The sequence below is a fragment of the Pelecanus crispus genome, chromosome 2 (genome assembly GCF_030463565.1).
Source record: "Pelecanus crispus isolate bPelCri1 chromosome 2, bPelCri1.pri, whole genome shotgun sequence".
NCBI lineage: Eukaryota > Metazoa > Chordata > Aves > Pelecaniformes > Pelecanidae > Pelecanus > Pelecanus crispus.
The window spans coordinates 37,130,163-37,146,603 of record NC_134644.1 but is presented as its reverse complement, the minus strand read 5'-3'; the positions used below and the strand labels follow the sequence as shown (position 1 = coordinate 37,146,603).

The 16,441-nt window shown below is 39.9% G+C and overlaps 1 protein-coding gene across 1 annotated transcript in view; it reads right to left on the bottom strand.

The window, feature by feature from the left end:
* The window catches only part of STK31 (serine/threonine kinase 31), a 38,505-nt gene that overhangs the window by 13,278 nt on the left and 8,786 nt on the right, over positions 1 to 16,441 (bottom strand). The window contains exons 8-14 of the mRNA XM_075728237.1: positions 15,266 to 15,381; positions 14,263 to 14,422; positions 10,221 to 10,343; positions 4,974 to 5,153; positions 1,692 to 1,808; positions 530 to 649; positions 85 to 216 (exon numbers count right to left, since the gene is read on the bottom strand). Coding sequence (XP_075584352.1) covers positions 85 to 216; positions 530 to 649; positions 1,692 to 1,808; positions 4,974 to 5,153; positions 10,221 to 10,343; positions 14,263 to 14,422; positions 15,266 to 15,381 — 948 coding nt within the window. The remainder of the gene's footprint in view (positions 1 to 84; positions 217 to 529; positions 650 to 1,691; positions 1,809 to 4,973; positions 5,154 to 10,220; positions 10,344 to 14,262; positions 14,423 to 15,265; positions 15,382 to 16,441) is intronic.

The following is a 16,441-nucleotide window of genomic DNA, read 5'->3' as shown; positions in this document are numbered from 1 at the left end:
TTATTTGGAATAGACAAAATTAATGTTTCTAAACCAATTTAAAAAACAACAGACAAAAACACCAACACTGTAACATTTTCGTACTTCCTCAAAGTTGTTCTTTTCAACCAGCTTCCACCTTAACTGGGCCTTTAAGCTTTTCAGAGTTTTCTTAACTGATACTAAGTTGTTAATATCAGGTCTTCTATTCAGCCATTCCTCAGCCTGTTTTTTGAACTAGGACAAAAAGAAAAAAAAAAACCACCAGAAAGCGTTCAAGCATTCTATTTTAACATGCTTTAGTCCAATGCATTAGAGAAACTTTTTAAAAGAAGTATCTTTGTATTTAACTGAAATGAAGCATTGACTGAGGTAATGCACAATTGCAATTTTCAAGCTTTAACCCAACCAATCTCTCAACACCCATATACTCCTAGAACTTAGAATTTCCTCATAAAAAGGTAAGAGGACATCTTTCAAAAAGAAATTATATCAGAAAGGGTTACTAGTATAGATCAGTGTGACGGAAATAAATAAGGCATAAACTCACCTCAACACTGGCCAAGTATCTGTTCTGTATGACAGTGATCATACTTTGCTCCTGACGAACATTATGTATAACTTGATTGTAAGCACTCATAATTATTCCCTTCTCTGCTTCATCATGCTCCTGGATTGAATTACACAGAGGGAGATTAAAGATTGAGAGTCGCTCTTCATTTATACACACCAACATTTAAGATGTAAAACCTTTACTGAGAAATTCCATTGTTAATAGAAAAAAATCATTTATCAGATTTTTCTCTCTCTTCTTTAAGAGAAGGGAACTTAGCTAGTCTAAGAGTTCATCCAATAGTTTCAATAGAGTAAAACTGATTAGCAGTCCTATGCAGAAGTCCAATTTCATGTTCCACATGCTATGAAAGATTTTTTTATAAGGATACCATGGTTATATACATATGACGCATTAAAGCACGCAACCATTCTTCTGAAAGAGTCACTGGTTCTATCACAGACAGCAGTCACAAGCAGACTAAACTACTGGTTTGTTGTTAGTACGATGCTACATTGCAGGAGAGGTTCAACTTTTCCTGACACGACTATTCTCTGGCACAGCAAGGACTCTCATTGCAGAGACAATGCAAGTACCTCAAAGAGTTAGCAAAAGAGAATGGAGGAAATGCTTACCAGAAAAGGTAAATGACTGGGAAAAAGGCTAACAAGCATAGAAAGAGATTACCAGTAAAGCAAGAACACTCATCCAATGCAAAATGAAAATGATTAAAAACTATTCATCTCTTAAGACTAGAAAAAGTAAATTTGTCCATACACATTCACCCAGAGAGGCAATCCCATTATTTTAAACAGAAACTTACTTTTCATCACCTGTATTTTCAACTCAAGCACCAAAACTCAGTGCAGCTCAAAGAAAGCTTCTCTGCACATAGAGAAGAACCAGTTTTCCCGGTATTTCTTAGTTAAGCCACAGCTAAGTTCCTGTAACCCAAAGCTATCCTCTGCCTGTTGCCAGGAAAACATATTCTCTTCTCTCTGGGGAGCAACCTGAATGGCTTTATCACATTTCCACAAAAAAAGATGCTGCCTTGCAGCAAATAAACTCATCTGATACATTAATAAAAGCTTTAAACTGAAATCAAAAGATATATAAAATATATATAAGTCATGACACAGTAGGCACAATTAGAACTTACATTTAAGTCAGTATCCAGTTCTTCACAAATAGCCAACTCAACCTTTTTGAGAATTTCATCCACATTGCCAACCACTTCCTCTAAATCTGAAGATGCTTCTGACATCAGGTCAAAACACTTTGGGGAAAAAAAAAAAAAAAAAAAAATCAGCCTTGGAATTGAAAGTAAGAAGTTAGCAAGCAGACAGCAAAAACAAGCAAGAAATACAAAGAGCTATAGTAGTACCGGAAATCTAATCAGGATTTGTGTCAGATCACACCTTTAACTGCCTTACACTTGAGTGATATAACAATTTCTAGAAGTAACACAGTTAAGAAGTTCTGAAATTGATCAGGTTTGATTTTCCCAATCTCATTTTGATTTTTACCAAAAACGAAACAGTAGAAGAATCCCAATCCTTCCAGTTGAGTTTCATGTCAAAAATCAACATGTGCTGCCCACACAGCGATACACAAGATGCTTGATACAGCAGTTTCACTATCAAGTGGGCTTTCCACTCCTATATAGTACTACCTGAGATAAAGACACATCCTGGGATCTATTTCACAGTTTATCAAGTGTGAAATAAGGTTAAAGATTTCACCAGGAAACCTTAAGTGTTTTCACAGAAGTCAGAAATAACTTAGCTTGAAGGTAGAAGATAGAGAAGATGCCAGACAAAAATCAGTAAGATCAGCTTATAATTACACTGAATGTTGTTTTCAGCAACATTTGTTACTCATATCTGCAGAAGAAGAGCTATTACACTGACAACCAGAACTAAAATGAAAATATGGTCCTCTAACATGCAAGACTCACAGTCATAATAGAAACCTGCAAAGTCCACCTCATTCATTTACCTATCAAGTATGTGTATTCCATTAAAGATTGTGAAAATGTTTTATTGCCTTAACCTTAAAGGAACTAAAAATAACAGCTTTTAACAGTGCAAGTTCAAACAGTATGTTGCTCCCCAAAGCCTGGAGTTGCATATGGAAAGGAGCCATCCAGTCTCTGAAAATTTCCTTGTCTGTCGTTGACCCATTTCCTATTATAGATTCTGATTGATGCTACATGAGATTAATTTGGATTCAGAAAGAGAGGAAGAAGAGTATCTACTTAAAATAAGGGGAGGGGAAACACTTCAAAGAAGCATTTGCTCTACACGATTACACTTTTTTAAAAAAAGGAGCTAGAAGTTAAATTGTAACAGAGTAATTGCATATCAAAAGCTGAAATTATTAAGATGGATAAGTGAAAATTTCTTCCTTGGTCTACCTACCACTGCTTTACCAACCCATGCCAAGAGTCTGTATATTTCCTGTGTCTCTGAACTGTTTGTGAAAAAGTTCAGATTTGAAACAGGTAAATCACTACACTAACAAACTTTAGTCACTTTCATACATGCCAAATTGCACTCAGCAATCACAGAAACCCACCTGCAGCTTTGTTTGCACCCTCTAATAACCAACATGATTATAAACATCTGCAAGTAATTATATTCATTAACATATTGCACATGTCATGCACCAAGTCTACACTGCTGCTGAAGAGCATTTATTGTCAGGTCAAGAACACTGTTATTCATAACAGCATCTGGCCACAATAAATGCTCTGGGTACAATGAAATGCAAGGGCAGAAAACCTATTCACTATGAAAGGGCATGACCCTTGTGGTTTATGTACAACTTACATGGGCAGGAAGGTTATGCTGACACAAACAGAGAACATTTACACCTAAGTGCAACAAGGAGATCAAGGAAGCTGGGCCTGCAGGAATGGAGGGAGAGCAGCTTGCAGTCTTCCCAGGAAGATGAAGAGTCCCAAACTGAGCAAGAATATAGATACTAAGCACAGAGACAGGAAAGCCACAAAGTTACCTCCCTACTTTGCACTTTCTTTACGAGCAGAACTCAATGGATGGTAACACACTTCCACCATCCATCTCCTTTTAAGACAAATAGCATGCACTTGTTAAAGGAGCAGCTGCTGCCCGAGCATTCACACACCATTCAGGGAGTCGCACACACACCACCGGAGACTTTAACTGCTAGGACCAGAGTCCCTTTGCAGCAGGCAGCTCCACTGAGCTGATGGGTGCCCCTTTTCAACTCCCCACACACTCACTCACTCTCAGGCACGTTCTCTCCCCTCAGGCTCAACCCTAGGTTTCCCTGAAGCAGAGTCTTCGACATGACATACGCCAGGAGGATTTATTGAGTGGTACAGCAGTAAATGACAGCTTGAGTTGGATACCTCCAGAGAGGGACCCTGAACAAAAGAAACCCCTGGGCAATTATACCCTTACAATTTAAGTTCTCCTCCCCTCATGTGACGGTTCAGTCCAGTAGCAATATTTGGGTCTGGGGTCTTCCTGTTCTTTATGGGATCCTTTCTCTGTCTCCAGGCGAGACATTCCTTCTCTTATCTTAATGGATGCAACTTCTGCTAATGGTTGTGGCTACCTTATCTTTCTGGTTTGCACTGGTTTCAGGGCCTTCTTTCATGTAGCCAAGTAGGAGTTCAGCATACAGTCAGCATATCTAGGTGAAAGCTCACAGTTGGCAGCCCAAGGCTTTAACAGGCCTTGCTACTAACACTATGTATTAGATTCTGTTTGAGCTAGGTAGTGCCTTCTGCAACACACTCAACTTCAGTGCTCAAACCTCCTACAGCTCAGACTGAGACACAGCTTCGGAATGGTATTCCAGAAAATATTGCAGAACATGCAAATGGAAGTGGACAATTTATTTGCATAAATTCTCCACATTCATCATTTCAATGAGAAAAAAAAAAAATTCTATTATATAGTTGTCTGCAACCTGTACCTAGATCATGTCAAGTCAGACTGGCCGCTTCTTTGCAGTGATCTTTCATGACCTCTTTCAGCAGCATTTATGAACTACAACCTTTTAAAATCTGAAGTCTTTCTATTCAAAGGCCACTGGAAAGGACTAATTGAAGCATTTCAGTCACACAATGAACAGATAGAGCACACCCATATAAAAGCTATACTTGCATAAAAGTACTGATCTTTATACAAAAGATGTCCTTTCCTAAGAAAGCATAAACTCTGGCTCACCGCAAAGGTACACTAAGAATAAAGGTAAATTAGCAATCTGCTCCTCAAGGCATTACCTTTTCCTCCATATTGAGGCACTGTTGTTTAGTGCCACTGCTCATATGCACGATCTCCCTGCCATAGGTAGCTGTCCCTGCCAATGCAGACTCCTCACAAGCTTGGTTAGACAGTGTCATACTACATATTTTTCACCAACAGGAAAGATTGACTGTTCACCTTACCTTTAAGATACCGCTGAACCAGTCAGACAGAATTTGCAGAGCTGTGTCTGTATCATTTCTGACGCAAATTAATTTCTTCATTTTAACACCTTTCCACTTAAAGAACTGTTGAAATACCTCCTCAGAGTTATCTACTTCAGAACCTTGACCATACACCATCTCCAGAGAAGCAGACAGTTCCTGTGCATTAAGTGAATCAAAGAAAAACAGGTTTGCAAACCAGAAGCATTTTGTGACAGTACACTATCTAGAACAATCAAGACATTTAACACAGAAAAAGTTAGCACCATCTGCCGGTATAAAATTATTTCTACTATAAAGGCCTCTTTCTATATCCAGTGAAGTACCTTTTATATTCCACTTTCCTCTCAGATCTATTGACAGTATGTCTACGAGAAAATGCAATGCAGAAAAAGATCTCACACAGAGATCAGAGTCTGATTTTCACCTTCAAAACACAGAAGGAAAAAGACACCACAAAAATCTTAACAGGTCATAAGAAATGATTTGTAGTCTAGTTTCTTCTTCCCTATGGATTGAACTTTAAAGTCACACTCATCAGGATAAAGAGCAAAATGGGGTTCAATTTATAATGCTCCTCATAGTACTGCTCAAATTCAGAAACCGAAGTGAACTTGTACTCAGAAACAAGGTGAACAGCCAGACACCCAAGGAATGCTTCTGGACTGATCCCTCCCTTCAAAAGTCACTAGTCAAATCTCTACTGATGCACCTTCATAGTCACACTGATTCCTAGATGGAAAAGCAATTACCTACGTGTCTGACACCTGAAGGCCCTCCGAAATGAGTTTTACAGTCTGGGAACTTCTATTTCCATCTAAAAGCCAAGTATTCTGCAAGTATATGAAGCACAGGGTCCACCTCCCTTTGACTTGTATTGGAAAACCAACTGAAGTGCCACACATAAGGGAAAGGCATCGAGGCTAAAGCTCAGGGCAAACAGAAATCACTTTCAAACAAAGGGCAGTCTGTCAAACGACCTGAAGAACAAGCAGGGTCAGGGAGGAACGTATCAGTCAATTACCAGTGGAGACAACATCCTGACAGAAAACAGCCTTCCTTGCACCTGGGTGGAAAATCCCTTGCTGAAAAATGCTTGAGGGCACTGGTGTTTGCAGGCAATTTGCTGTAGTTCAAAAGAGAAAATTCTCCCTAAACAGTGGGATGTGACTGAATGAACCTGTGCTTTTGTAATAAACAGCATCCTTCAGCTTTCAAAATCCATCATTTTACTTATCCACGTCATTCCCAACAGACTAAAGAAACCCCAAGAAAGGTTGCTGACAGTTTGCTTATATATAGTGTTTCACTTTTTTTTCTTTTCTCAGATCCCAGAACATTTGAGTTAAATATCACAGACCTTCCCAAACACCACCTACGTCATGTAGATGAAGAAAAACACCTCCCTCTCTCCTCCTCTTGAGAGAGGTTTTCATCTTTGCATCCCCTTCAGACTCAACAGCCATGCTATGGAAAATGCATTATGACAGAACTTACAGTCACTTGTGAGAAGCCTTTCAGACACTTGAAACAGAGGTCACAGGAGCAACCAAATGTAACTTAAGAAAATAGACTGCCTGACACTACCACCGCAGGCCAGAACGTGGCAGTAATGAACTCTCCTTGCCGAGGACAGCAGGTACTGCAGAAGTGAGGAAGTGAGGTTGACCAGTTTTGTAGAACTACACATCATGATGCCACAACCAGGCCCCAGCTCTACAGATACAGTACACCAAAAGTTCAAACTGGGGCCAAAAGCGTAAGAATTTCCTCACATAACAACTAACTAACTACAGTGACCACAAAAAAAAAAAAAAACAAACCACAAAACCAAACAAAAAAACCCCCACCACCAAACACACAACCCAAAAAACCCAAAACAAACAAAAAACCATACCACCAAACAGTATTTTATAAAATTCTAAAACTAATTTCATAACAACAGTTACTATAATGAACAGCATTCATTTAGTAAAACAGATTGTTTAAAACAGCAATTTCCAACTAAGCCAGGTGACACGAACTTTGTACAAATATGCCTGTCTATAAGCAAATACAAAAAGTAGGTTTGTGATGAATTTATGGAGGCTATTTAAATCACTCAAGTGCACAACAGATTTTTCTCACGTTCTTTTTTGAACAGCTGGATTTTAATACACCAGGATACACATGGATAGAAAATGGCACAGCAAGGGAGAAGCCAGGTTCAAATGGAACAGTCTGAAGGAGGGAGAAAAAAAATCAGCCCATTTAACAGCAGCCAAAAGTGGGTAATAGAACTGAGAAAAGTACTCAGTAACAGTTTCATATCCAATGTCACATCCTGTTTACAAAAATAGCAGCACTAGTTACACCAGAGGAGTATCTGCATGCATTCCATCAGACTGTCCTCAAGGAAAAAATCCGTTAAGTTGCATCCTATTTCTACCCATTTATTTTTCATACTATAAACACACTTCCCTAAAACATTAGCAACTTCACCAGCATATGAATACAGAAACAGGCTCCAGAAGGATAACAAGTTACCGCATGAATATGGCTCAGTGGCCTACGTGCACTTGTCCCAGTCGCTATCTCTAAGCGTGGTAACTCAAAGGAATTACCAGAACAAGCTACTACATGGGACAGCTAACAGCCATTCAGATCATACCCTAGCTTGCTTAGAGTAACTTAGGTGTATGCCGACACTCTCAGCCTTCCTCTTAACGAATGCAGTATTGCTGCTTGGAAAGCATGGAGCTCACCAACTGTTTTATTTCGGTCCTAGCCCGTTGGACCCACCTGTGACTGAAGTGGTTTGAATTTGTCTGTAGTTCAGGCCAACAACAGTTCTCACTGGAAGGTATAAAACAGAAGTCTGAAGAGATGTGCGATGCAGAAGAGAGGTTTGTAATACACAGCCTCAGTGAGAGGGGCATTAGCTTGCACGCTCCTTTTTTTCTGAGAGACACTGGAAAAATATTCATTTCTCTAGGACAGCACAGCATGACCTCTTCAGCTCTGTAAAATTGCAACCAAGGTTCTCACTGATATTTGGTAAAAACTTGTTTCTGTTTCCTTACTTGGGAAAACTATTTTGGTCTTGTTCAGGGCAATCCCACGCACATATACAGGCTGGACGGACAATGGATTGAGAGCAGCCTTGCGGAGAAGGACTTGGGGCTGCTGGTTGATGAGAAGCTCAACATGACCCCGCAATGTGTACTTGCAGCCCAGAAAGCCAACCATATCCTGGGCTGCATCAAAAGAAGCGTGGCCAGCAGGTCAAGGGAGGTGATTCTCTCCCTCTACTTCACTCTGGTGAGACCCCACCTGGAGCGCTGCATCCAGCTCTGGGGCCCCCATAATAAGAAGGACATGGACCTGTTGGAGCAGGTCCAGAGGAGGGCCTCAAAGGTGATCAGAGGACTGGAGCACCTCTCCTATGAAGACAGGCTGAGAGAGTTGGGATTGCTCAGCCTGGAGAAGATAAGGCTGCGAGGAGACCTTATAGCAGCCTTCCAGTACCTGAAGGGGGCCTACAAGAAAGCTGGAGAGGGACTTTTTACAAGGGCTTGTAGTGATAGGACAAGGGGTAATGTCTTTAAACTCAAAGAGGGTAGATTTAGATTCGACATAAGGAAGAAATTCTTCATTATAAGGGTGGTGAGGCACTGAAACAGGTTGCCTAGAGAAGCTGTGGATGCCCAGTCCCTGGAAGAAATGTTCAAGGCCAGGTTGGATGGAGCTTTGAGCAACCTGCTCTAGTGGAAGGTGTCCCTGCCCATGGCAGGGGGCTTGGAACTAGATGATCTTTAACGTCCTTTCCAACCCAAACCATTCTATGATTCTAGCTCCTAACACAAGAGAGGACCATCAACAGAGTTAAGCTAAAGGCCAAAATTCACTTAACACACCTAGCAGCATATCAGTACCCATTCAAATATTTTCAAAAAACCCCTTAAAATTTCACTGCAGTACAACTATCTAGAAGAGCTTAATGCCTACCACCTAGTGGATTAGCACAGCACAGCCTCTAAACACACACACACAAAAAAAAAAAAAAAGAAACAACCCACAAAACCAACCACAAAAGAGAAAAACCCCACACAACAATACACTACAACATTTTTCTGTCTGAAGAAGCAGGATCCTCACAGGGCCTCCAGTGACAGAAAGCCATGAAATGCTACCCATCCAATATCTTTTCTGATTAGACACCAATCTGCGTAAAAGACAGGAACTAAATAATAAGTGTATCAAAGCTGGTTTTGAATGGCATTGAAAAATAATTCCATTAGAAACTAAGTAATTCCATGAAAATTTGAATGCTTCAATTTATTAATGCTGCTCCAACCTTATAAAAACTTATGTGCAGCCTGTAATCTTGGTGATTTTTCATAAGAACCCAATCTCACACATGTGTGGCCGAATACATCTCTGGAATTCGTACAGCAAGCTGTTCAACTATTGCCAATCTTTTTCCCCTCTCCACACACACTTGCACAGTCAAAATAAAAGCAAGTAATATTTCTGAAGTTAACAAGTAGAAAAAAAATTCTAACAGCAAAGGCCAGAAACACCAGCTTGGTAATAGTGCTATTGGTAAAGTCCTCTTCAAAAGTTCCTACTGCCTCTACAGAGCCTATTTCCCTGTCTACGTCCCCACTTTCTGTTGTTGGTTTAGCTGGGAGGGAGAGAGACTCTTGGTATAAACATGTGCTTCTGTAGTGTTTAACTCTCATCTTTAAAAAAAAAAAAAAGAAAAGAAAAAAAAAGAAAGCTTTAAACATTTTACACTTTGCTACACTAGTCCAAACTACAGAGCCATCTTAACAGAAAGGGCTAGGAAAGTGTATAATCCAACCACAAAACCCATGGCCACAATTTACAGGATAACTACACTGACTTTGTAACTGTAGGTTCTCTCATTAACACCTGCCTTCTACTAAATATTCTGTGCTTTGTGAAGTCTTACCAGTCACCAAACACAGTACCATAAGAGAAAAGCTGTTGCTCAAATCCAGGATCTAGATTATAATTTGCCTCTAGAAACAAAAGATCTAGGAGACCAGGACCACAAGTAACACTGAGAACTACAGGTGTCAGATGTACAACTTAACTCAGATGTGTTATCTAAAGCTTCATCTGCTGCTGTCGAGGTCTCCAACTATAAAACGTTTAAGAAACACCCTCCACTGGTTCTCAGTGTTTCAGAATCAATAGTGACAAAAGCAACCTCCTTACCTGTAATGTTCTTGAGCGCTCAGGGAGGGGCAATTGATCCACTTCCAAAATTAATTCTTCCACTGCTGAATACAAGTTGTGCTGCACCTCATCTCTCTTGGTGATCAATTCATCTCTTTCATCCTATGCAGAAGGAAAAGCAAGGCAGCAGCTCACACCCAAACACCACATACACAATGTGGAAAGTGGTACAAAAAAGCAGTAATCCCTACAAAGTATGAATAGTACAATACATGCCTGACTAGGAATGAGTGAGAAAGCAAATTTTATTTTTAACCTCTACTCCTATGACATGACCGCCTTGCACAAATACAGTATCCTTTACAGTGTGAAAGTATGACTACATTATCAGACAACTAAAGAAACAGTTTTTGCATGACTGTTGATAACAGTGGGAGTCCTAATTGCCACTGGAAACTTAAAATGTCCTAGTTGTCCTGCAGGTTTTTATTGTATTACAGAAATTAGAATTTGGATTATCCACACTTCCATACGTGCCAAATTACATCCACAGAGTCAGACTGCAAAAGATTTCTTGCTGGAGAAGAATACTCTAGAATTGAAAAAAAAAAGCCTTTTACCAATTTTTTTCCTTGCCTTCTAGCAAGAAAGACAGGTGACCTGTAAACTCCCTGCTGACTAACTGCAGTAAGATCATTAAACTAAAGATAATTTTCTAGAAACAAAACGAAGTTTCCCTCGGATGACTGGGAGGATTAGTTCTGCTAATGGGAGAGGAACCCCACATTCATTTCAGATAAGGTACCTAACAGACTCACCAGAACCAAACCTTCCAAAATGGATGAAGCAAGTTACTCAGAAGCACGGCTGCAGTGTTCTTTTCACAGTGATTTAACCCAACATGCCCATAGAAGTATGAAAGTATATGTGAACATGGACGACCAAACTACAGCTTTACAGACCTTCTACATCCATCTCCAAAAAAAAAAAAAGGTAAGTAAAATGACTCAAGTAGCTATACCACACTGTTCCAACACACATTCCCTCCAAAAGAACCATCTTTGTTATTTCCATACACACCATGCCCAGTACTACCTCAGTTCACTGATTATCTTCTTAGGTTTCCAAGACATACGTTACATAAATACCTTAAGAACAAATGCTCCAGTCGCCTATCTTCATTTTTGGGACAGTATCCAGGAGAGACCCAGTTAAACCAGCATAAACCAACTAAGAAAGCATAGACAATGAAAACTGAAATAATGCCATTTACTCTGCACTCAAACTTTATTGGGTTTAGTCACGCCTGTGATATTTGTTTAAGATGCATTAGGTTTCCTCCAAAGCAAGACAAGATGTTCACTCCCAAGAGCTTACAAACAAGTGAGGCTTGTGACAGTGAGAGAGGGCATCAGCACTCCAGGGAGGTCAAAGGAAGAGCACGTTGCTTAGGCAACTGAATAGCAAGATTAAACTTAGTGAGACCAATTTTGACAGCTAGGTTGACAGATTAAGCAAGCAGAGTTAAACAGTCTGCTATAGTTTAATAGCCAGCTATTTCATCCATCTGTTTGGGTTCACTGGGCTTCCTGAACACTGGATTTACATGTACCTCATTTTAACTGAGCAAGTGACTCAACATACTTGGCTGCACTATCAAAAATATCTGTTAGCCTATCTACAGTCAGTATAATTTAAGTAGGAATGACAGGCAGAATAACAAACACACCCTCTAACTGTGTGCATCCTGGACATTTCTTCTATTTGAAAATACAGTGTCCAAGGCTCTGTGGCGTGTTACAGTACATAAAATAGGTCTTTAAAAATCAAAATGATTCTCAGGCAAAAAAAAGTTAAGTCACTACACTGTGCATTAAAACAGGACAACCTTGGTGGCACTGTAGCTCTAACATGATGCAACCAAAACTCTTGTTTCGTACCCTTCGCCTACCAAAGTCTTCAAAATACTTAAGACAAATTCCACAAGAGCCTTGAGATGTCCTGCTTCCAGCTGCTACCAATTCATCTTGAAAACTAAATTAATTCCTCAGGGAGCTCTACAATTCCACACACATTCCCACTTGCATACCCTTTGCAGCGCTCAGGCACTCTGGGGGATACCTGACATCTAGCAGAACTCACATGTTCTTTATTTTTCCCCATTTAAAATACTGGCAACACTACCATGACAACTTCCCCTCTTCAGAGAGCAGAAACTATTTTTTTCCCCCCACAATGGCATGCTCTTGAAAAGTCATGAGATTTCATGCCACCATTCATTTACACCTTAGCTTAGAGGCAACCAGGAACAATGTCAGAATGGGAAGGGGGGACCAGGAGGGTGTTCCTGATTTCTGAAGGAGTTTTCAAGACATGTGTGAGGCCACACCTTGTCAACACAAAACAGAGGGCTACACAAACACATGTAGAGCTACCAGAAACAGCATTGTACTGTAAGCTCATTTCAGCAGTATTTCAAATATTTCGGCAGTGTAACGCATCATGTAGACATGACTTTATTGTTAGCCATTCACAACTGAAATGGGTGACAATGTCCAGACTGTCTAACATATTCCAACAAATTAGTCCATCAGAAAAACCTCAAGCACTCTTCAAGAATGAAACCTCTTTCCATGATGTTTCTCATGGAAGAATGCTGCTTGCTGGGGTTAGCAACTCAAAAAAAAAAAAACCACCACCAAAACCAAAAAACCAAAGAAACCAAAACCAACCCGCACACACTGCCACCTGAATGATGTCAACACAACCACCTCCTCTATTGAATAAACACTTTGAGACTCCTCAGTCACACCTGCATCTGTCCTAACTCTTGTCCACATTAAGAGTTTTCTTTCCCTCTATCCCCAGCCCAACTGAGGCAAAGCAAAACTGGACGAGGGGGGTGAAAAAAAGTTCTAAGATGGCTTTGCTCTACTTTTCTGCTGTTGTTCAACAAGGTTTACAGACCCGTTTGAGCTCAGCCATCCCGTGTAATCTCCAGAAAATTGCAACTGCTACTATTTCACATGGGATCAGGAATTCACCCAAGGAAAGCTTGTGCAAGTGAATTCCTAAGCATCCCCAGCTCCTGGGTACCTCACAGCCTAGCTATTGCTCCCCTATATAAGATGCAACACTAAAAGGTCATCTGCTTATTAAGGCTTATCTACTGTTGTCAAGTCTAAACATTTGACTGTCTTTTGTTTTCTAACAACTCTTTCTTTTCACCTACAGCCATCAAGCGTATGCCATGCCAATAGATATTCTAATACTTTTCCCTGCACAGGCAACAACAGAACTTACCTGGGTTCTCCTCATGGCTCATTATTTTCTAGTCCATTTTGCGAGCTGTTGAATTCAGTGTAATACCGCAGTACTTCTTAAGCAAACACGTTTAAAATGTTTTAGGTTATACTTGAAAATAGTCACAACACATTTGCTGTCATTCTCCCAGACGCAAAACTACCATCCCTTCCCTGCCTTACTTCAATGCCTGCCACAGACCAGGGAACCTTCCCGTTCCCAAAAGCAGCACTGCCGCACACGAGAAACGCAGTACATAACCATCCTTATCAACACAGCCACGTCCACGTATCCAGGCAGGCTTTTTCAGATCTGTGGTTGCAGAGAAGTTGCACTAGATGGCAGCCTTCCTCTATAGAAGTCCCTCTATAGTCCCTATACAAACGCATTGCATACCGCTCTCCCTACGCCTCCCCATACGAGGGAAGCATACACCAAGCAGTGGCACGCTGCTCTAACAAAAGATTTTAAAGACAGACACTGCAGCTGCACAGCTGAAGCGGTTTCTAACTATTACAGAACAGAAACCTTTTAGCTACCACGTCCTGATTTCCTTATACTTCTTTACAAAATCAAGGGCATCAAAAAGTCTAAGTTTAACACAAAAAATAACACTCCACAAATACATCAGTTGTGGCAAAGGTAGCAAAGCCTCCGATGTTATCTTGCAAAGGACAGATGTTTCCATGCTGTGCTCATGCTATCCAGCTACACTTATAAGACTAAAATACTCTGTCATTAGCTGTTAAATCTTGAGAAAAAAATAATTCCAACCTACCACATTTCTGCATAACCGAATCCTCTCCTGAGCCAAGTCATACTCTGTCCAAACCTTCTGTAATTTTTCCAAGGAACACGGAACAGTAAGACATCCTTCTGTAACTACTTCTATGGCTTGTGAGAGCTGCTCCCCAAAACAACTGTTCTTATTCGTGTGCCTAAGTTGTAAGGAGAAAAGAGCATTTTACCAGGATTTTTTCTTCCAGAACTTAAGCAGTTTAAAAATCAATGCTACTCAGACCCCCCGAACATACAAATTTTGAGATAGCATCTGCCATGTTAATAGCCTAGTTTCTTTCAAAAGGTAGCAGCAGCAATTTGTCTCATTCAGCTGTTAAACCTTTTTTTGAGGAAGGAAGAAGGACCAAGAATACATTCATTATACCTCAGTATTGATGAGGCTGTACATGGAAATTCTCTCCTGCTTTTAACTTCCCTTTTGTCCTATATCCTCCCTTGTGGGTTTTTTTTTTTTTTAAACTCATCTTCCACAAACACATACACCAACATATATATTCCTTCTTAAAGGAGCTGGTGGTCATTTCTATGTCAAGCCTTCTTCCCCCTGCAGTTTTGTCCCTTCTTTTAAAACCAGAAGGGTAATTTGGGCTACCCAAAGACATACACCTCTCACAGCACTGCAGATACCCAAGGAACTCTTGACTACCTAGTTACTTTTAACAACTAGCTGCATTTACTAATTAGCATCTTCCTTGAAAATGGAATCGAAAGCTCTTCTTGCAACAGCTATGGTAAAGGAGCAGAAGTGAACCGAAGACATCTGATAAATATTGAGAAGTAGGCAATGCAAATTCCAGTGTCAGCTTCCAAAAAGCTCAGGTTTCAGCCTTGCTTTTGGGAAACACTCCCCTGTCTACAACATTACATTTTTCTTAGAAAATTAACAAAACAAAACTTTTGGGAAACCAAAATGCATGCATGACTTCGAGAGATAAACAGGGCAATGATAAATAGTATTATTTTAGGAAAAAAATACATACCTCATTTCTTTCAGTGCCTTCACCTTAGCAGCCAAACTTCTCATTTTCGTTCCAATGTAAGTATGTAGGGTTTCCTCAAAACTTTCAGCAGCTTTCCTGGATGCTTCCTTCTCTCTCTGAATTATTTATCATTTTTGGAGCAGTGTTTCAACAGAGGTAAAGACAGATCAACAGTCACAACAGTCAGCTAGGGTTACTAATACGCAGACCACAATTTAGACTTTTGAAAACTAGAGATAAACACACACGTGCGCGCACGCACACACACAGAGCTGGCCCTCTTCAAAACACTAATAAAATGCCTAGAAAAACATACAAAACAATGAAAATTATTTTATTTTCTTTAATAGCTTGTTTAACGTTAATGGTTCATTTCCTTCCTCTCATTTCAGTAGTGATGTGTTCAAATGTATTTCTTCAATTACTCCCCATTTGCTAGCAAGTCTTCAGACAACATGGATTTTTTTTCTTTCCTTGCTGAAAAAATCCTACCCATTAGTTCAGGGAAATCAAGTCCAGGACCTCATTCAACTCCTCACTCTCATCACTATCACACCTCAAAACGGTGCAGCAAAACAAGAACTCTCACTGTATGTACAAACATCCTGACCTTCCTACAAGGAATATTCTTAAGACAAAATAAGGAGTATTCTTGACCCAAAAAAAGCCCACATCAGGCTATATTCCTCAAGAGGCAACCTAAATTTGAAAGCTCTTGCTCTCATACCACAAAGATGCTTTTATAAACGCCACTTCAGGTAATGAAACACAGTCTTTAAAAGCTGTTAGCCTTTCAGACTCACTACATATTATATTAAAAAACCAAAACCACCAGCAAACAAAAAAACAAACATAGAAGGATTTAAATCATTTTGTGTTTGCAGATGACCATCCAAAGTCTCGTGACTGCAGGGTGTTTTTGAAATACCCCTCAAAGCCACCACCACACATGGCCCTTCTAGAACAAATCACTGCCTACCACAGTGTTTTTAGCAGGAAGCAAATATTTTTTTACTTAAAATAATATAGACAACCTTTTCTCTTAAAGCAGTTTACTTGCATTCAACACAAAAAAGTAATTAAAATTTGTAGAAGACAGCTTAAAAAAAAAAAATCAAGACTATAGACAGAAATGCTTCTAAGAATTCCCTGCATTCAAGTGTTTCTTCTCAGCTG